This window comes from Moschus berezovskii, chromosome 20 (genome assembly GCF_049115385.1).
Source record: "Moschus berezovskii isolate FMDL1 chromosome 20, NW_MosBer_1.0, whole genome shotgun sequence".
In the NCBI taxonomy this organism is placed as follows: Eukaryota; Metazoa; Chordata; class Mammalia; order Artiodactyla; family Moschidae; genus Moschus; species Moschus berezovskii.
In genome coordinates, this window is record NC_142479.1 from 47,022,794 (window position 1) to 47,044,482 (window position 21,689).

General features: G+C 53.5%; 1 protein-coding gene across 7 annotated transcripts; it reads left to right on the forward strand.

The window, feature by feature from the left end:
• The first annotated feature begins 1,732 nt into the window (after positions 1 to 1,732).
• Positions 1,733 to 17,963, forward strand: FLCN (folliculin). 7 transcript variants are annotated; one of them, XM_055407493.2, is made up of 12 exons: positions 1,733 to 1,831; positions 5,557 to 5,828; positions 7,009 to 7,155; positions 7,930 to 8,151; positions 8,948 to 9,108; positions 10,367 to 10,458; positions 11,800 to 11,990; positions 13,798 to 13,911; positions 14,648 to 14,771; positions 15,738 to 15,869; positions 15,974 to 16,079; positions 16,725 to 17,963. In XM_055407493.2, the coding sequence occupies exons 2-12, from the start codon at positions 5,580 to 5,582 to the stop codon at positions 16,924 to 16,926; spliced, it is 1,740 nt and encodes a 579-aa protein (XP_055263468.1). In that variant the 5' UTR covers positions 1,733 to 1,831; positions 5,557 to 5,579; the 3' UTR covers positions 16,927 to 17,963. The 7 variants fall into 7 exon arrangements, with proteins under 7 accessions (XP_055263468.1, XP_055263464.1, XP_055263465.1 ...); XM_055407489.2 differs by lacking the exon at positions 1,733 to 1,831 and adding an exon at positions 1,921 to 2,029 and having other exon boundaries at positions 4,040 to 5,828; XM_055407490.2 differs by lacking the exon at positions 1,733 to 1,831 and adding an exon at positions 1,923 to 2,029.
• The last annotated feature ends 3,726 nt before the right edge of the window (positions 17,964 to 21,689 follow it).

The window sequence follows — 21,689 nt, forward strand, 5'->3', positions numbered from 1 at the left end:
GTACCATCTAATCTGGCTCAGAGGGTAAAAAATTCGCCTTCAATGCATGAGATCCGGGTTCGATCCCTGGGTCGGTAAGATCCCCTGGAGGAGGGAATGGCTACCCATTCCAGTATTCTTACCTGGAGAATTACATGGGCATGGGAGTCTGGAGGGCTACAGGCCATGGGGTCGCAAAGAGTAGGACACGACTGGGCGACTAACACTTTCCCTTTCTTTCAGCAATGCCAAGTCCAGTTCTAATTGTTGCTTCCTGACTTGCAAACAGGTTTCTCAGGAGACCTGTAAGGTGGTCTGGTACTCCCATCTTCAGTTCAGTTCAGTTCAGTCGCTCAGTCGTGTCCAACTCTTTGCGACCCCATGAATCACAGCACGCCAGGCCTCCCTGTCCATCACCAACTCCCGGAGTTCACTCAAACTCATGTCCATCGAGTTGGTGATGCCATCCAGCCATCTCATTCTCTGTCGTCCCCGTCTCCTCCCACCCCCAATCCTCCCTAGCATCAGACTCTTTTCCAATGAGTCAACTCATCGCATGAGGTGGCCAAAGTATTGGAGTTTCAGCTTTAGCATCAGACCTTCCAATGAACGCCCAGGATTGATCTCCTTTAGAATGGACTGGTTGGATCTCCTTGCAGTCCAAGGGACTCTCAAGAGTCTTCTCCAGCACCACAGTTCAAAAGCATCAATTCTTCGGCGATCAGCTTTCTTCACAGTCCAACTCTCACATCCATACATGACCACGGGAAAAACCATAGCCTTGACTAGACGGACCTTTGTTGGCAAAGTAATGTCTCTGCTTTTTAATATGCTATCTAGGTTGGTCATAACTTTCCTTCCAAGGAGTAAGCGTCTTTTAATTTCATGGCTGCAATCAGCATCCGCAGTGATTTTGGAGCCCCCCAAAATAGTCTTACTACAAGGTCAAAGGAGACAGAAAACAACGCATCCCCGCTCGGGAGAGAAATCAGAGCGACGTGGCCCACGAGTCAATCACAGGCCCTCGGCTCCTGGCCCCTATGCACCCACTCACCTCGGCCAAACACATTATGAGCTGAAGGCTTTTGGACCTATCTCTTAAGTACACAGAAGATTGTTGATCAGTCGCTGTCATGCCTGAATCTTTGCGGCACATAGGCTTTATCTAACCCACTAGGCTACTCTGTCCATGGCATTCTCCAGGTTAGAATACTGGCGTGGGTAGCCATTTCCTCCTCCAGGGGATGTTTCCGACTCAGGGATCGAACCCGCGTCTCATGGCACTGGCAGGCAAATCCTTTACCACTGAACCACCAGGGATTATCACTCCATAATTGCATATATTTAAAACTTGTGCTAGGGCGGGTGAGGGCGGACGGGTGAATCGCGCTTGCGCGCTCCCAGACGGCCCCCGCGTCCCGCTGTTCTTGTCACCCAGCGGCCGCCTCCTGCCCCGCCCCCGGCCCGCGCGCTCCACCGAACACTGGTTCCATCGGAAATTTAATAAAAACGGTGAAACCAAAAGAAATTACAGCATCCTATATATTCGCGACGTCCTCTTTCTCTCTTCCTTTGGTATGTGCCGGGAGTCCTAGAATGGATCTACTTTTCCTCAAGTCTCTTTAGAAAATGCTCTTTAAATTAACGCATCCTCTCCTGTCCTGGAATGGTTTCCTCCACCTCCCCCCCGCCCTCGCGGGAGCAACCACTCTGGGCTTCTCGGTAGGGGCGCGGGCTGGGCGGTGGAGACGGCGGGCCTGGCAACCGTTCCAGGGTCCCACCGGACCTCGGAGCTCCCGGACCCGTGCGGTCTTCCCGGAATGCGGGTCTGGCGGAGCTCCGCGCGCCTCGGGTACGCGGGCGTCGGCCGGCCGGCTCCCCCTCCGCGGCTCCAGGCGGTGGTACGGCCCGACGGAGTCACGCGCCCTGAGGCGGGCGCGGCCCCTCGAGAGGGGACTTGGTGTGGGCAGCGCGGGTGCGGGGGGGCGGGGATCCGAGAGGGGCGGCGCGGCGGAGGGCTCGGGGCAGGGGCGGCGCCGCAGCCTGTCGGGTTAGTAGGGACGGTGTTCCGGGCGAGGGTGGGTGATCCCGCTGGCGGGGAGGTCGAACCGGGGGCGGGGTGCGGCGGCCTGGAGCTGAGGAGGCCCCCAGCTTGGCGGGTGAGGTCGGGCGCGGCCTCGTCGCGGAAGGGGTGGGTTGCGGCGGCCGGCGGCCCTGGGTCCCCAGCGCAGGGACCCTCGAGGTGGATGTGCTCAGGCGCCAAGTCACTAGTGGTTGAGTGCCCTCGAGGGTCACACGCCCGCCTCTGGTACCGGAGGCCAGGCCGCCGTCGGAGAGCTGCAGCGGTCCGATGTGGGGCGAGAGCCGCCGTGAACTGGGCTTGTCTGTCGAGGGTTGCTGCTCAGACCGTCCTTAACCCTACTCGGTCCTCCGGCCGGATTGCAGGGGCGGGGGGACCCGGCCGGGGTGCCCCGCAGGAGGGGTGCTCACGTTCCTGTCGCGGGGGGAGAGGGCCTGGACAGGACCCTGCCCGACGGGGTGTCGTGTTGAGGAGCTTCTCCGGCGGGGGAGGGTTTCTGCTTTTTCCTTGGCTTCTGGAAAGCTGGTTGGGGAGGAATGACTGCTGGGCATCCGGTAGAGATTGGAGTCGGAGACCCGGCCTCACGCTGCCCGAGGTAGGGTGCCTGGGGCCGTGGTTCCCTCCCAGGCCGCTCAGCTTTAGGCTGATGCTGAGAGAGGTATTTGGACCCATTGGACGTCACCTGGCTATTCGGGGCTGTAGAGAGGTTTTCTTGAGTCTGTAGGTGTGCGGCTGAAGAGCTAAGTTTTATCTCGGCTGTGATCTGAGAAGTCAGAAGTCCTGTCAGACAGGAGTGAGTGTCACTCAGAAAAAGTCAGAGTAGCCTGACAGTTTGATCCTGGATGCTCAGAAGAAGCTTAGCAGCATCACCTCTGCCCCCAGGCTGGGCTGTGGTCTGAAGGGTTAAATGGGCATGATGTGTAACCAAGAGTAGGAAGGATGGTGATTTTGTATACTTAAATATCTTAAACTTTACAAGGACATTAAAATATAAATACCTGTGTCACAAGGGGTCAGACATTGCCGCGGACTCTCTGATAGGATCACCAACTTTCTGTGGGCCGCTGCTTACAAGGCAAGCCCCTGCTGAAGCACTGAGAACTGTGGGGTCGCCACGTCCTCTTTCATATTCTCATTTGAGGTTGGCTGTAAGCAGCCACTCCAGTACTCTTGCCTAGAAAATCGCATGGATGGAGGAGCCTGGTGGGCTGCAGTCCATGGAGTGCTACTAGTCGGACACGACTGAGCGACTTCACTTTCACTTTTCACTTTCACATATTGGAGAAGGAAATGGCAACCCACTCCAGTGTTCTTGCCTGGAGAATCCCAGGGACATCGGAGCCTGGTCTGCTGCCGTCTATGGGATCGCACAGAGTCGGACACGACTGAAGCGACTTAGCAGCAGTAAGCAGCTATTTTTTTTTTTTCCCATGCCTGCTGCTCTTAGCATTGGCTCTGATACTTTTCCTTGCCTAGAAAATGGCAGGTCTTGAAGCTGAGGTATGACTGTGTTGCCCTGCCCAACTCATGTGCAAATGGCCCTGCTGGCTGTCGCCTAGGTGGGATGGTGGCCATGTGGTCCTGCTAAGTATAGAGGTTCATGTGGACACCTTCCACAAGTGTTGCACTTTCTGTGGCAACAACTGTCCTCTCTCCAGGCAGCTCCTAAATTCACTTATTTAACACGTGTTAACTTGATGCCCGCTATGTGCAAGGAACTGCTGAAGATGAGACAAAGTATATGGTCCGGTAAAATAAAGCAGGGAGAGGGGAGAGAGTGATGGATGCGCCTGAGCACTTAGGAGGGACAATGAGCCAGTGGAGGTCTTGGGGCGAGGGATGGGGGTGGCGTCCTGGGCCCTTCTCCCCAACCCTGCCTCTTCGTCCTGCTGTCCAGGATCTCCACGGAATTCAAGGTCTTGCAGCTAAGTGTCCTCTTATCTTAACCTATCTTCTCTCCCACTGCCCACCTTCCTCTAGGAGCCCCCCCTCATATTCTGGCTCCCTGTGCCTTCCAGCCACCCCTCCTCCTGTCTGGTCCTCGGGTGTCTCTTTGGGTTGACTCTGCCGCTTCTGCTGTGACCCTCATGCTCCAGTGCAGTGACGGCTGAGTGGTTGACCACACTTTACTGCTGCGGTAAACACAGACTGTTCCCATTTTAGCCTGCCTCCCGGGCCCTGCTGTGTGACACGTGTCAGGTCCGCCAGGCTGTCACTGTCTCACCCCTGTCTCCAGTACTGCTGCAGCCCAGTGGACATGCCCCCACCTTTATGGCTTTCCCAAACAGAGGACACTTTTGTCTGCACCCCCACCTGCCATCTCCACCTTCTTGGTGCCCAAACCACCCTGCCCCCAGCCTTTTCAGGACTCTGCTTCCCTCACAACTTGGCTTTTGCTCCGTGGCCCCTGGAGTGACAGTGTACTTTGCCTCGCTGCCTGTCATTCTCTGTCACCTTGACCAGCTCTTCCTTCCTCCCACGTCTAAGCTCTAGAGGCCCAGGGACCCCCAGCCCTGACTGCCCCACTCAGTGCCGCCCCCCCACAAGGCTGGCCTGTCGTCATCTCCTCCCCTGGGGGCTCACCTCAGCACTGCTGTCTGCTCCCTCTGCTCCCAGCTCCCACGTCCCTGCTTCCTTCCTCGTGCTCCACAACCCACCCATGAGCAGCATCTGCTTTTCTCCTTGCGGTACAGTCACGCATGGACTGTCCGCACCACCTTCCCCTGCCCAGCCTGGCCCAGGCCAGCTGGCTTCCCTGTGTCTACCTGGGACAGCAGCCAAAGTGGTCTTTTAAAGTAACATTCAGATTTATTGTATTTTTTATCAGAATTCCCACAGGTTCTCTAATCTCTGAAAGATAGTTTGAGGTCTTATCATAAACCCACCCCCTGCTTGACTTCTGCCCTCACCCCCAGCTCTGCAAACATTCACACCCCTTCACGACCCTCCTCAGCCCTTGTGGTGCCCTCTGCTCCTTCAGCGCTCAATCAGGAGCCCTTTTGTCTGAAACAGCAGCCCGCCGCCTCGAGGGCTTCTCTGCCCTTGACCCCTGTCCTTGTCTCCCTGGTGCTGTCGCCACAGGATAGGAAGCAGCAGCCCTGCTTCCCTCCCCTCCTGGGAGGTAAGCTCTGTGAGGCAGCATCATGGCACCCGAAACGCTGCCTGGCACTGGAGCTGCCCCACGGCTGATCATGGAACAGATGCCCCAGGGCACTGTCACTCCTTGTACCTATGAACCCTCTCATCATGGTCCTGACTGAAGGGTTTCTGTGTGATCCTGAGTTCTGTGTGTCTTGTTTGTCCTCACTCCATGTGGCAGGGATGGTGTCTGTTTTGTGTCCCTGCATGCGATGCCATGCTGGTCCAGACTTGGTGCTTAGTAGTGCCGCCTGGCCAGATGACCTGCCCCCACGGGGCAGGGGCAGCCCTCCGGTCACCGGGCCCTGGGGTGGGCGGGTTCTGGGGCCATCTCAGGCATTTCTCTCCTCTTCTCATAGCCCAGCGCCATTTCTAGGGCACCATGAACGCCATCGTCGCGCTCTGTCACTTCTGCGAGCTGCACGGCCCCCGCACGCTCTTCTGCACGGAGGTCCTGCACGCCCCGCTGCCGCAGGGGGCCGGTAATGGAGACGGCACTGGCCGAGGAGAGCCAGCGGATGAGGAGGAGGGCGGCATCCAGATGAGCAGTCGTATCCGTGCGCACAGCCCAGCAGAAGGTGCCAGCGCAGAGTCCAGCAGCCCGGGGCCCAAGAAGTCGGACATGTGTGAGGCCAGTGTCTCTTGGGGCCCCAGGGGGTGGGGCATGTTTCTTCTCTGCAGGGGCTTGGGTTTGACCTCCTGGTCATGGATGTGACCTCACAGCTCTGGGCCCTTGGGATGCTCTTGCTGCCTCTCTCCCCTCTGGCTCTTTCCCCTCATGCCAGCTCTTGCTCTTTCCAGCCCCTCTGGGCCAGCAGGCAGTTGCCACCATCACAGAGTCTGCCTTTCCGGCTTCCCCCCTGCACAGTGCTCACGCGCTGCCGACCTTCTCTCCTGTCCCCTCAGCCGGGTGTCCTCCTCTCAAGCGCCCTGCCTGCTTCGTGAGCTCTGGGCGATGGGGATCAGGTCCCCAAACCAGGCTGATTCTTCATGTGCAGGCCCTGGGTGGGGATTGGAAATTGGGTGGTGGTGGACATGCCATGCAGGGTGGACAGAAATCCTGCCACGTTAGTTTGGGTCTGTTGAGAAGCAGTCAGCGAGCTTGAGGTTGATTGATTGTGAGGGGTCGAGAGGGAGGGAGCAAAGGTGGGGAGGGGCCTTTGCTGTGAGCAGGTGATACCTGTGACAGAGAGGCAGGCAGGAGAGGGGCCGGGGCAGTGGGATCTTTGGGGAGGATCCTTGAGCTAGAATGGCCTTGGGAGGGTCCTGTATTGCACAGGGAATGGTCGCCTTGGGGACGCACAACCTCAGCACCAATGTGGCAGTGGCTTCAGAGGGGCAGCAGACAGGGTCACTGGTCCAGCCAACTTCCATGGCAGAGGGTCTGAGCATGTATTTTCAGAGTGTGGCTACCTCCTGAGGCCCTGCCCAGTGTTGTGCCCAGATCAGAGTGGAGGCCAGCACAGGCTGTGTGAGTCGCTGCTCGGCTCTGAGCCTGTTTTGCTGCCTCAAAGGTGGGGGAGTGCTTGTGGTGACTGTCTTGGGTTCGTGCCTCAAGTTAGATGAGTGGTAGGTACCAAGCTCCCCAGGACTCCTGCTGTGGGCGTGTGGTAGACTAGACCCAGTGACCTCTGTGAGGTCCCCATCCGGGTTTTCCTGTTCAGGAAACAGGGAGATTCTCAGCCAGGTGTAACTCTCGGAGCCAGTTTTTTTTACAAAAATAGATTCTTTTGCTTGAGGTTCGCACAAGGGGAGGAATGTGTGTTGCTTGCTTCCTGACTGACTGGTTTTCTTTTGTTTCTCATGAGCAGGGCTGCCGGTCACTTGCTGCAGGGCACCCCGGCTACATCAGCCATGACAAGGAGACCTCGATCAAGTATGTCAGTCATCAGCACCCCAACCACCCCCAGCTCTTCAGCATCGTCCGTCAGGCCTGCGTGCGGAGCCTGAGCTGTGAGGTGAGCGCCCATGACCTGGGCCCTCTGAGGAGTCGTTCCCACACACCCCAGCCTGGGCAGCATCAGTGTCGGTCATGGGCAGGCAGGCAGCCGGCAGTCCTGTCATGAAGAGTGCGGGCAGGCAGGCCTCCAGAGTGAGCTGCGGGGCACCCTGGCTGGTTGCTGGCTCACCCTTGTAAGCGCTGGACCTGCATTCTTTGTTCTTCCTGGATGTACTGCTAATGTATAGAGTGTGTGTAGGTCCTGTCGCTCCCGTGGGATGTCACTGCCATGTCACAGCCTCAGTGCCCATCACGTGCTCTCTGAGTTGACCAGGGAGTGAGTCAGGGTGTTTCTAAGACATGTGACTGCTGCTATTGCGCTCAGTCTTAGCTTGTATGTCTCTGTCACAGAGAATTTGTAGTTTATTCGCTCATGCTTCCTGTCACTGTACCCACTTTCAGACTTTGAGGCTTGTCCTTCCTCCGATATGTTTCAGATGAGTGATGTTGGCAAATCTGAGCCTGGGATAGATCACATATTTGTATGGGAGTTATACATGAATCAAGGTAGAAAGAAATGAAGGAATCCACTGGCCTTTGCGTTCCACAGTATTGAACGTTCTCTTTGGGCAGTTTGATCACAGGAGAGATGGAAGCGGATGTTTCGTTTCTCATCCTCCTTTCCCACTCTCCCTATAATCGGTGTTGGTTCGTTAGTGCAGGAGGAACTGTCTGAGCAGGAGTCACCTGTGTATAGAGGGTGGTGTCCTGGAGCGCTGTCTTTGTGTCCCAGGTCTGCCCTGGCCGCGAGGGCCCCATCTTCTTTGGGGACGAGCAGCATGGCTTCGTGTTCAGCCACACGTTCTTCATCAAGGACAGCCTGGCCCGGGGCTTCCAGCGCTGGTACAGCATCATTGCCATCATGATGGACCGCATCTACCTCATCAACTCCTGGCCCTTCCTGCTGGGCAAGATCCGCGGGATCATCGACGAGCTCCAGGGCAAGGCGCTCAAGGTGGCTAGGAGGCCGGGCGGTGGGGGCGGGGTGGGAGGGCTCTGCGCAGAGGGAACAGAAGTGGGGCAGCATGCCTGCCTCAGGGTCCTGACCACTGCAAAGTCGGAGTTGTGGCCGCAAGCTGGAGGCCAGCCTGTCTCTCTCGAGTCTCGCTGCTCTGGTTCTTGTTCGGCTCTGGCTTAACTGCAGTCAGACGCTCTGGCGTGGTCCCTGCTGACCTTTGCTTCCTCTCACCATCGTTTCAGAAGCCTGTCCACTAACAGTGTGGCAGACCCACATTCCACATGGACGTCCAGGGCCACCTGGGGGGACAGGCTTGTGGTGCTTTGGGAGCAGACAGTCTGTAAACCCCAGTGGCTTGTTGATGCTCTGTGTCCAGTTCAGGCGAGAGGGATCTGCTCACCGTGTCAGCCTGGTGGGTGGGGTGGCAGCTGTGGGGTCCTGCTGCTCACAGGTGCCTGCTCGGGGGGCACTTGGACATGGAGGCCTGGCTCCTCTCCTTGTGGGGGGTGGTTGCGTGTCCCCCCTGGAAAGGGTCTGAACAGTGGAAGCCCCTGTGCTTGGATGGGGAGCCAAGATCACTGGGAGAGCAGCCCCATGGCCACCTTGAGCGGAGAGGCTGCAGGAGAAATTCTTAACTGACGCTTTTCTCAGGTGGCTTCTGACTGCGTGGGGACAGAGTGTCCTGCTGGGTGGGAATGGTGGCCCCGTCTTTCCTCTGGGTCCAGAGAGCAGAGGGGCCTGGGCTGCCAGCTGGGATTGTCCTGAAGGGCCGTCCCCTCCCTCTGTGGCTTAGGTGTTTGAAGCGGAGCAGTTCGGGTGCCCGCAGCGCGCCCAGAGGATGAACACAGCATTCACCCCATTCCTGCACCAGAGGAACGGCAACGCTGCCCGCTCGCTGACGTCCTTGACCAACGATGACAGCCTGTGGGCCTGCCTGCACACCTCCTTCGCCTGGTAACCAGACTCGGTCTTCTCGCGGCTGCTGGGGTGTTAGCCGGACTGTGCCCAGGTTAGGGGGACTGTCACTGGGCGTATCTGTATGTGGCTTGTGAGCCTGAGCTTGGCCCAGTCGTCCTTGGCCCTGAGCACATGGAAGTCACTGAGAAGGTGCTATTTTCGGGTGCTGGTCCCAGGCCAAGGCCGGTGGTCTGTCCTCTCCTGGGGCAGCAATGAATGCTTAAACTGCTCAGCTCTTGCAGGTCAGGATTTGGAGGGGGCTGACCTGGGCTGCTCTGGTCTCAGAAGGAGCTTCTCTTCTCTGAAGCTGGCTCCCTCTCGGGGCTAGCAGGTTGGTCCAGCCGTGGGCAGGCAGCCTCAGCCCTTCACCATGGTTGTGCCGGTGACCGGGGGAGTGAGGCAGGCACGGCGGCTCTTATGCCCAGGCCTCAGTGGCCTCAGACCTGCCTTCACCTGCTGTTGTTAGAGGGACGCACCTGAGGCAGGCAGGAGGCTGTCTCCACCGTGTGGAGGGAAGAGTATGGACAGACTGTGGACAGCCTGGAAACTGCTGGAGTCTGTCTCCCCCCCACAGACTGTTTCTGTTCCTCCCCTGCAGGGTATGTTCCTTTCAAACACCCCAGGTTCTCATTCCTGTGCAGCGTCGCCTAAGCCGTGTCCTCACAGGGAAATCCCTGAGTGCAGCTCCTGAGAACCTGCAAACTAAGGAAGAAATATGTCTCCCCACCCACATGTTCTGTCTTTTAAAAATCATTTTAATTACAGAAATTTTCAGACAGACCCAACGTGTAATAAGTACTACACACTCTTGCTGTCCTGCTTTAGCAAGTTATCAATGTTTTAATGCTTTTTCATATGTTCACTCACTTTTTTATTCTAGAATGTTTTTTAAGGCAGATCTTAGTTGTATACCTCAGCCATTAAATCATCACATCCCACAAAGTGGACTTCTTCTGTAGCTTCCTCCAGCGCCATCCACGCTCACTGGCCTGTGCTGCCTCAGGCTTGACCTGGCATGGGGGCTATACCGCCACAGGCACAGGTGCTGCTGGGTTTCTGTCAGGGGCAGCTCCTCATGCACCCCTGCTCCCGGCTTTGCTGGACCCCTGGCTGATCGCAACCACAGGGCGATGCTCAGCTGCGTCCTTATGCCCGAGTGTTCTGTTATCTGGTAGTCAGGTCAGCAGAGTCCATTGGTTTCGAGTCCTGTTTTCCTTTTAGCAAGAACACTTCATAGTTGATGCTCTGTTCTCAGGCTCCTGAAAGCATGTGGCAGCCGGCTGACTGAGAAGCTCCTGGAAGGCGCACCCACCGAGGACACCTTGGTCCAGATGGAGCAACTTGCGGGTGAGCAGGGAGGTGCTCATGCTGGGAGCCTGGGGGGTGGTTGTGGGGTTGCCCTGTGCTCAGCCCACCCCTCTGTCCTGGCAGAGAGCTGATGGAGGGCACCCTGGGAGCCGAAACTGGCCCTTTTGCTCTTCATGGTTTTATTGGGGTTTCCTGTCTCATCTTCCTTTATGGTCCCATGAGTGTCTGTCCAGGCAGGTTGGGAAAGCCTACCTTGACCCCCGGGGCTGTTGCTCAGGTGGGGAGGGTTGGGGGTGGGGAGGCAGGTGAGAGAGGCTCTCGACCTGCTTGCCTCTCTGGACGGGGCCTGCTCCCTGCTCTGTTCTGTAACAGTAGAGTGCTGTGCTTCATAGGACCCAAGGGTTTCATCAGGGCAGTGGCTCCCAAGCCTGGTGCCTGGGCCACCTTCCTCAGGTCTGTGGTCAGCTCTCCACATCAGGGTAACCACCCGGGGGTCTGAGAGTCCACGTTTCTTTTGGAGATGATTGGATTTTCAGTGATGTAGCGACGTGGGCTGAAGAGGACTTGTGATGTGCTTGACAAGCTGCTTTTTGCAAATGCTTGACCTTATCAAGCAGGAGCTGTTTCAAGGTTGTTTCTGTCGTCAGGTGACTTGCATCTGAACAGGCTTCCCTGCAAGGGCGAGGCGCTGGATCACGGTTCACCATGGTGCTCTCACTGTGCATCGACCATGGATCATTAATTGTAGTGATTGCACGTTTCTTGGCTGGTGAAGAGGGCAAGGGCAGTCTGTTGGTGAGATCTGTTTACACAGAGAGTCAAGAGTGTGAGAGAGGTGCAGGTGTGCAGGGCTCGCTGTCACGTCTTGGGTTGTATTTTTGTCAAAAAGGTGAGCGTAGGGGTTCAGAGCACAGGCTGGAGTCAGACAGATGTTTCTTCAGGTCCGGCTTTGGGACGCATGTATGTTCTGTGTTGCCCAAGCGCTGCCCCTCCTGCGTGACAGGGAGTGAGGATACTGCATTCGTGGGGCTGCTGTGAGGTGAACTGAGATGACAAGCATCTCCTTTCTGTAAGGCGAGGAGAAAGGTGCTGACTTCAGGGCAGGACGTGTGGAGCTCTCAGGGTAGCGCCTACGTGCTCTGCTCAGCCTTGGCTTGACTTCTTCCACCAGCTGTGGACAGAACACAGACTGACTGCTCCCGGCCCCCCAGGGCTTCAGGGGCAGCAAGTAGTGTAGCCAGCTGGCCTGAACCGGAAGTCAATAGTCTTTTGGTCGGTTTAACCACAAGGTGCCTTAAGCTGAAGTGGTCATGTGGCGTCCAGAGAGTGAAGGAACCCAGGGCTGCATGCTGCGAAACTGAGTTGTCGTCCATCTTGCAGAGTTGGAAGAGGAATCAGAAAGCTGGGACAACTCTGAGGCTGAAGAGGAGGAGAAAGGCCCTGCCCTGCCAGAGGGGGCAGAGGGGCGGGAGCTGACCAAGTGTCCAGCGGAGTCTTCCTTGCTCTCAGACTGTGGAGCCTGGCAGCCACGGAAGCTCTCCGTGTTCAAATCGCTTCGGCACATGAGGCAGGTAGGTGGTGACGGGGGAGGGGGAGGGGGGTCAGACATTGGGACAGGAGCCCCCGCCTCTGATTCCGGCTCATCTCCACCCAGCACACCTTGTCCTTCAGGCCTCCCGTGCTCAGGAGTGACCAGGAACCTTCTCAGCGGGTGACTGTAGATGACAGTGGGCATCTGGGGTGTCTGAGCTCCAGGCTCAGTGAGGATGGAGGGGGTGTCTTTAAAGAAAGGCCTAGCAGTTGGCTTTTTGTGAGTCTCGTATTTTGTGGTTCTGGAACCTTCTAAAGGAGTTGAACAACATTGTTGGTTTGCATGCAGCATGGATGCTTTGTAGATTGAAAACAGTGGGCAGTCTTAGGAAGAATCAAGAGATCTGAGTGTCCAGCTCTAGTAACTGCATTCAAACAAGGGCTTGTCACTCAGTATAAGTGGGACCCTGTGCGGCAGTGGGGGTAGGGGTGGGGCATGACCAGTGGGGGTGCTGGGGGAGGGACTGCTGGGTCACAGAGGCCGACAGTTCCTTCTGAAGACTCTCTCTTTTTATGTTGAGCATGAATTCTGTCAGAAGACAGTGATTTGTTTTTTGGAAAATTAAGTAAAGCCTGACTAACAACAGGTTCTCTGTGGGACTTCAGGGTGAAAACCATTCACTCAGCTCGTCCTTGACTAGGCTGCAGGCTGTGCTGATTGTTTCTGTGGGTGACAGTTGGGAGAGGTCTGGGGTTCTGCCAGGGGTGGGTCCTGGAGGCAGGTCCTCAGGGGTGGGTGGTGTTGGGTAACAGGATGAGGTCTTCGAAACTGTGAGTTGTTGTTCAGTCACTCCGTTGTGTCTGGCTCGTGGACTTCAGCACGCCAGGCTTCCCTTTCCTTCACCATCTCCTGGAGTTTGCTCAAACTCATGTCCATTGAGTTGGTGATGCCATCCAACCATTTTGTCCTCTTTCATCCCCTTCTCCTCCTGCCTTCAACCTTTCCCAACATCAGTCCTTCCAGTGAATATTCAGGGTTGATTTCCTTTAGGATTGACTGGTTTGTTCTCCTTGCTGTCCAAGGAACTCTAAAGGGTCTTCTCCAGCACCACAGTTCAAAAGCATCAATTCTTTGTTGGCCCTTTGTCGGCAAAATGTCAGTGCCACAGGGTTAAATTAGTTGATTAAAGCAGGAAAAAGACAAGATGGGCTTCTCAGGTGGCTCAGCAGAAGGAGACACAGTAGATGGGGTTCAGTCCCTGGGTCGGGAAGATCCCCTGGAGAAGTAAATGGAACCCACTCCAGTGTTCTTACCTGGAGAACCCCATGGACAGAGGAGCCTGGCGGGCTGTGGTCCACGGAGTCGCAGAGTTAGACACATCTGAAGCAACTGAACGACATCAGAGACAGGACAGATCAGGGAGTCTCCCTCCCAGGAGGAGGGGGGAGGTGTGCTCTGGACGTGAATCCGCACTGAACAGGGCAGCCCTGGCTGAGCCTGTGTGGAGACCCTGCTCTTCCTTGGTGCTGAAGAGTCACAACCCTGGCTCGCTTTTGAGTCGTTGAGCCATAGTTAATTGTGTAGAGAGAGAAGGCATGTTGCAGAAAGCTTAGAACGAACAACTTTGTTTTTAAGAGTAAAATTGGGGGAAAGATGAAGTGTGCAAGAGCTTTGGGGTCAGGCTTTCAGGTGTGAATGTAGAGAGGTCCCCCTGCCTCTTCCTGTCCTTGGGCACGTCACCCAACTCCCCCTTCCCCCTTGGAGGTAGATGACTTCCTCTCTCCTGGCCTGCCTCCTTTGCTCCACAGGCAGTTTCTGGATGGAAAGCTGTACGCTGTGTTTTTCAGGTCCTGGGTGCCTCGTCTTTCCGTACACTGGCCTGGCACGTCCTCATGGGGAACCAGGTGATCTGGAAGAGCAGAGATTCAGACCTCGTCCATTCAGCCTTCGAAGTCCTTCGGGTGAGAGGGTGTTTTTCTCTTGTGGTGGTGGGGAGACAGTACTGGCCTGGTGGGTTTTATGAATTCTGAACTTCAGGTGTGGGTATTAGGACATGTCAGAGACTTGTTGCCTGAATCTAAGATCTGTGTTTTTCTCCACTATTAATATGGGGGTCGTGTGCCCTTTCACTGATGAGGGCCTGGGTCCCCTCCCTGGATGGAACTGATTCCACAAGACACACAGAGCTTGGTCCCCAAATATTTAGAAAAACAACAGGTAGTGATTTGTGGCTTTGTTTCCCGTGAGGAATCTGCTGTCCTCATAGACTGATCACATCCCTTCTGCTTCCCCATCCCCACCCCTCTGAGAAGCCACCTCCAACGGGGGTGGACTCGGGCCCCAGGGCCTCTGCACAGCGCGTTCTTAATGGGCCCGCCCTGGTACACCCCACAGGTGTAGTGGTGCCACGGCCTGGGTCTGGCTCTGAGGGTGTGTATGCACCGCCCTCTGTCTAGGCCCTGAGGGCACGAGATCAGTCTCTCAAAAAGCTTTGGGGATGAGAGAAGAGACACACAGCTGAGCAGCTGGAGAGTGAAGGAGGAGCTAACCCTGCTGAGCAGGCCAGGGTGGGGTTGTGTGGGAGACGGCCAGGGACACCTTGGGAGGAAGGGGCTCTGCACAAGTGCTGAGTGCACTGGGCTGTGGGGATGGACTCAGCTGGGTAGTGCGCAACTCTGGGCCGTTGTGTCCCTGCAGACCATGCTGCCCGTGGGCTGTGTCCGTGTCATCCCCTACAGCAGCCAGTATGAGGAGGCCTACCGCTGCAACTTCCTGGGCCTCAGCCCCCATGTGCAGATTCCTCCACACGTGCTGGCCTCAGGTATGTGCCTCGTTGGTCCTCGGGACTCAGAGTGAGACCACATGACTGGGTGTCAGCTGTGTGTTTGAGGACCATGCCTGCTGGCCTCAGAGGCTGGAGGTTCCCATGTTGCAGTACCCACTTTCCCAGTGGCATTGGCCTCTGTTTTCTGTCTTTAAGACGGGTGCGGGTTGGGCTGGACAGGCTCATAGTTGGGGTAGCTTGCTGGGGTGTGGCTCTCCGTGGGGATATGTCCCATCCTGGGGATGGTTCAGGAGTCCTGCTGGACTGACCCCTCTGCCCTTCCTTCCTCTTTCTAGTCTCCTGTTTTATCTGCCTTAAATCCATCCCTGCTGCCCATCAGCTCAGTGGCCTTTGCTCCACTCATCTCCACCTTTGGAACAGACAAGCTCACTGCTCTAGAAAAACAGCCAGGAAGCTCACTGACGTCCCTCTTCAGTTAGGGGCATTTAGGAATCAGCCTGGGCACCCATCCCCACCTCCTGGCATGTCCAGGCTTCTCCAGTGATTCTGTGAGATGGTCAGACGGTTGGTCACAGAGCTGCCGTCCTTCAGCACTCAGGCTGGTGGCCCAAGAGGCAGTATGCAGAGCACAGGCTCTAGTCTCAGAGACGGGCTTGATGTTATTACCACCATAGCCATGTGACCTCGTGTAAGTCACTTAGATTCTCTGTTTCCCTGCCTATGAAGTAGGGGTTATAGCAGGACCTCTCTCACAAAGTAGTTTAGTATTAAGCCAACTGAGGTATATGACGTAATCAGTAGTTATTGTCACTTGATGCATTATTAGTTTGAGTCAAACGTGAACTCTTAACTGTGTTCACAAACAACAGAAGATTTTAAAGGCCCAAGTATTAACCTTGTTTCCCAAGATGGTCTGAGATGATTCAGAGCCGCAGAGTCGGGTGGGCTTGTCATGGGGTGAAGGGGCACGCTTGACAGAGGAGTGTGTCTGTGTTGCCCCAGAGTTTGCTGTGGTCGTGGAGGTCCACACAGCCACTCGCTCCAGCCTCCATGCAGTTGGGTGTGAGGGTGAGCAACCTCTCAGCAAATATGAGTTTGTGGTGACCAGTGGGAGTCCTGTAGCTGCAGACCGAGGTGAGTGCTGCTGAGCGGGCTGCCTCTTCCCAGAATGAGCTGGGGGGTATTGGGGGGAGGCGCTCAGGCTTTTCTGGTGCTGACCCCCTCTGTCCCGCCCCCAGTCGGCCCCACCATCCTGAATAAAATGGAGGCCGCTCTGACCAACCAGAACCTGTCCGTGGACGTGGTGGACCAGTGCCTCGTGTGCCTCAAGGAAGAGTGGATGAAGTAAGCAGGCGCTGTTGCGGCTCCTGGAATCTTGCTTTCTGGGGAGGGCTCGGGTGCCAACAGCATGGCGTTCTGCTGAGGAAAACCAGATAAAGAGCTGCGGCCGTGGCACTGGGGGTGGTGCAGCAGGGGAGAGGTTACGAGTGCACCTCCTGTGCAGCCAGCTGGGTGACCTTGAGCAGGCGATTCGGCTCCTGGGCCTCAAGCTGCTCTGTGCTCTCCAAGGAAGCAGTTGTTTTTGATGGTTAATTAACTTAAAAAGTTGAAAGATCTGATAGTTCCCATTCTATTACAGCAGATAACTTTATTCTTTCCTGCCTTCTTAGTAATGTTTTGTCAGTTAATTAGCCAGGCATCGTTCTGACTTTAAATAGTGCAGTGAAGCTTCAGAGCAGGCAGTTCCTTTCATGACAGGAAGGAATGTTGGGTTTTTTAATCTCCCTGTCTGGATGCAGCAGCATTGGAACTGGGCAAGTGGGAAACGCCGGGGCAGGCGTGAGCTGCTGCTGTGCTGTGCTGACTCCCCTGTTTCTGTTCTGCTCTGCTTATCAAGCTGTTGCTGGTCTTGCAGCCTCTTAGGCTCCAGGACCAGAACTCTGCTGATGGCGCTATGGTAGCTGAGTGTTTGATTTTGATTTCCTACAGCAAAGTGAAGGTCCTTTTTAAATTCACCAAGGTGGATAGTCGGCCCAAAGAGGACACGCAGAAGCTCCTGAGTATCCTTGGAGCGTCTGAGGAGGACAATGTCAAGCTGCTCAAGTTCTGGATGACAGGCCTGAGCAAAACCTACAAGTCACACCTCATGTCCACGGTCCGCAGCCCCACGGCCTTGGAGCCTCGCAACTGACCCCACCATGGGAACGAGTGTCCAGGTGGCCTGCTGGGAAATGGTGATGGGCAACTTGCTGTGACACTCAGACACAGGTCTCTGATGGCGGTCACAGGTGGTCCTCCTGTATCCGAATGCTGACCTGACCCTGTTTGCTCAGACGGAGTGGAAGCTGTTGGAGCTGAACTCTGCTCTCTATGTGGGGTTCACGCCTGGTGTGGTTCTTGGCACCGTCCCACAAACTTTGAGCTGCTCCAGCCCTGAAGAGGGCAGTTGGAGACTTGTGACAGTTTGTCCGCTGCGTTCGCGCCCCCTGGGAGAGAAGAACAGATGGAAAGTATGTATCTCCTTGTCTGGTCAGCCTCACCTGAGGTACCTCAGCCTCACTGTCAGATCCTGTCAGGGTTAGCGGTTGAACCTTTCTATTCTGAAATTCAGCAAGGGTTTTCCAGGTTTTGTATGTGTCGTGAGTTTCCCTGTAGTTACAGGTTTTCAGAGTATGTGCTAATCTGGAGTCACTGTTAATAACCTGGCTTTAAGTCAGGGCTCTGGGAATGGCTGTGGGCGGAGTGGATGTTCCACGCTCATCGTTGGAGCATCTGGAATTCGTCTTTTTAAGTTACCTGACCACCACTCTTCTGGCCATTCTCTGCTGTGGTTGCTTTGAGAGTACCCTGAGCTTGAGGACAAGCCCTGGTCTTTTTGCACAGAGATGACACTGCTCAAATGCCAGCCGGAGCCCTTTGACTGGCCTGGCTCACTGTGTACGCAGCTGAGACTCCCGTCGTGGTTTTATTCCATGTCACTCTGCCCTTGATTGCTTCTTTAAACGTCTGCATTCGGCTGCAGTTAACTCTGGTGTCTTAAGACAGGTTCATTGTCGCTGTGTACATTTTTAATAAGGATTTGTGGTTTGGAAGGATTTTCTAGTAATTTTGCTGATTTGTTTATAGTTTTTTGTGTTTAATTTATATTTAACAGGAAGACCATGTTTATATGACTAGGTATATGTATTGTGCAAGAACATCAAAATAATAAAGATATATTTTTATAAACTGTTGACTACATGATTTTATTGGTTTGATACCTCAGATTTTCTTGGGATCAGTCACAGAAAATAAAATGGTTAGAATAAGACCAGTAATAGAACTCTTTTGGAACTCTCTCCAGGAGTTGGTGATGGACAGGGAGGCCTGGCGTGCTGATTCATGGGGTCGCAGAGAGTCGGACATGACTGAGCGACTGAACTGAACTGAACTCTGCTGGAGGCTTACAAACTTAATAAATTGTGATTAGTTTTCAGTCAGTTTCAGCTCTTTGTACAATTTCAGGTTCCCTTCTCCTACCCCTAGTATGTGGCAGGACCATGCACGTGTTCTTGGATGAACTAGCTTGCGGGAATGAGGGTGGGTGTCCTTGGGATGTCAGGGCTTTGTGCCTGATCGCTGCATCTGATCAGAGTGCAGATGAAGAGGGACAGCCACTGTGGCTGTACCCCCCCACCCCTGGATGAGGTGTCTGTCAGGGAATGATAGTGGGCTGGGGACCTCTTTCCCCCTCTCAGGAGCGAGACATTAAAGAGTAGGACACTCATAAACAATTTACATGAATGAGAAAATTAAAAAGTGACTGCACATCCAGGGAAGGGCTCAGAAAAAAGTCTGAGAAAAATTGAAGTTTACACCCTCAGCTGATCCTTGGCAAAGAGCCTACAAAGTAAAAATAATAACAACAACAAAAAAACAGTAAACCCCTGGGAAGGGGGATTTAAACGTCCAGTGTTCAACAACAACAAAATCAAGACATACAAAGAAACAGGAAGGTGTGGACAGCATGTTGAAAGGAAAAATGAATTCAACAGAATCTGTCCATGAAAAAGATTTAACGGCAGACATGTTGGGCAAAGACTTTAAAACATCTGTGTTAAAGTTGCTGAAAACAAAGATGGTCAAAGAACTAAAGGAAGATATGGAGAAAGTCAAGAAAATAATGTGTGAATAAATGGAAATTGATACACAGAATACCACTTGTTACTGAGTGCTTACTATATGCCAGGCATTATTTTAGGGGCTAGAAATGCAGTTCCCTGCTCTTTTTGAAATGTCGATCTTGAGAGGAAAGTGAACAGTAAACAGCTTAAACAAGTGAAAATATTTACTGTGAACAAGCAGGCCAAGACAAAGAGTAGTGAGAGAGCAGTGCAGTCCTGCAGTGGAGAGTGAGGAGGGTCACTCTGCAGGGAGAGGTGAACCTGGGTGATAAGCAAGAGGGATCTGTTTTTTTCCTCCTTATGCCTTTTCCCCCTTTATTCTAGCTCATGGATTCAAATACATACATACATTCATGGAATTGAGAAAACAGAAAAATCAAGAAAACTAAAATTTGGTTCTTCAAAAAGATCAACAAAATTGACATTTAGCTGCTGCTGCTGCTTTGCTGCTAGTCACTTCAGTCGTGTCCGACTCTGTGTGACCCCACAGACAGAAGCCCACCAGGCTCCCCCGTCCCTGGGATTCTCCAGGCAAGAACACTGGAGTGGGTTGCCATTTCCTTCTCCAATGTGTGAAAGTGAAAAGTGAAAGTGAAGTCGCTCAGTCGTGTCCAACCCTTAGCGACCCCACGGACTGCAGACTACCAGGCTCCTCCATCCATGGGATTTTCTAGGCAATAGTCCTGGAGTGGCTTGTCATTGCCTATCATTTAGCTAGATATACTTAAAAAAAAAATAAGTTACTGAATGAAATGAAATGAAAGTGGGGACATTACCTATTCTATAGAAATAAAAAGGATTATAAAGGAGTAATATAAGCGATTGTATGCTAAAAAATTAGATAACCCTGAAACATGCTGAGAAACAGAAAACTTGCCAAGACTAAACCATGAAGAAATAGAAAATCTGAATAGACCTATAACTAGTAAGGAGACTGAATCAGTAATCAAAAATCCAATAAAGAAATGCTCTGGAGCTGATTGCATCACTGGTGAATTCTACCGAACAGTTAAAGAATTAATACCAGTCCTTCTCAGTTCAGTTCAGTTCAGTCGCTCAGTCGTGTCCGACTCTCCGCGACCCCATGAATCACAGCACGCCAGGCCTCCCTGTCCATCACCAACTCCCGGAGTTCACTCAAACTCATGTCCACAGAATCGGTGATGCCATCCAGCCATCTCATTCTCTGTTGTCCCCTTCTCCTCCCGCCGCCAACCTTTCCTAGCATCAGAGTCTTTTCCAGTGAGTCAACTCATCTCAAACTTTAACCAAAACTGAAGGAGAGGGGACAATTCACAGCTCAGTCTATGAAGCCAGCATAACCCTGATGCTGCTGCTGCTACTGCTGCTAAGTCACTTCAGTCGTGTCCGACTCTGTGTGACCCCATAGACGGAAGCCCACCAGGCTCCCCCGTCCCTGGGATTCTCCAGGCAAGAACACTGGAGTGGGTTGCCATTTCCTTCTCCAATGTGTGGAAGTGAAAAGTGAAAGTAAAGTCGCTCAGTCGTGTCCGACCCTTAGCGACCCCACGGACTGCAGCCTACCAGGCTGCTCCATCCACGGGATTTTCTAGGCCCTGATACCAAAGCCAAAAAAGATACAAGAAGAAAACTACAGACCAATATCCCTTATAAACATACAAAAATCCCCAACAAAATACAGAATTCAGCAGCATATTAAAAAAAATACAAACACAAAACTAGACACCATGACCAAGTGGGATTTATTCCCGGAATGCAAGGATGGTTCAACATACAACAACCAATCTATGTAATATGCCCTGTCAACAAAACAAAGGGAAAAAAAAAAAAAAAACAGTTACCTCAATTGATGCAGAAGAAGCACGTGAAAAATTAAGCACCTTTTTGTGATAAAAAAAAGTTCTGCCAAATAGAAACAGAAGGAAACTCCCTTTCACATAAAAACTGTATGTGAAAAACCTGCAGGAAACTTAATACTCAACAGTGAAAGACTGAAAGCCTTTCCTCCGAGATCAGGTCCAAGGCAAGGATGCACACTGTCACCACTTTCATTCAGCACAGTAGTGGGAGTTCTAGCCAGAGCAGTCGGATATCACCATGCTTTCTCTATCCATTCATCTGGGAATAGATGTTGAAGTTGTTTCCACATCTTGGCTATTGTGAATGGTGCCACACTGAACACTCAAGTGCTAATATCTCTTTGAGATCTTCTTTTGGATAAATACCCAGAAGTGAGACTGCTAGATCATACAGTAGTCCTATGTCAATTGTTTGAGGAATCTATACTGTTTTCCATAGCAGATGCACCATTTGGATTCCCACCAACAGAGTACACAGGTTCCAATTTCTTCACATCCATGATAACAGCCATCCTAGCACGTGTGAGGTGATACCTCACTGTGGTTTTGATTTACATTTCCCTGATGATTAGTGATGTTGGGCATCTTTTAAAATACCTGTTAGCCAGCCATATCTTCTTTGGAGAAATGTCTGGTCAAGTCTTTCAGTTCAGCTCAGTCGCTCAGTCGTGTCCAACTCTTCGCGACCCCATGAATCACAGCACACTGGTGTGATTCCTCCCTGTCCATCACCAACTCCCGGAGTTCACTCAAACTCATGTCCATCGAGTCGGTAATGCCATCCAGTCACCTCATTCTCTGTTGTTCCCTTCTCCTCCTGCCCCCAATCCCTCCCAGCATCAGAGTCTTTCCCAGTGAGTCAACTCGTCGCATGAGATGGCCAAAGTATGGAGTTTCAGCTTCAGCATCAGTCCTTCCAATGAACACCCAAGATTGATCTCCTTTAGAAT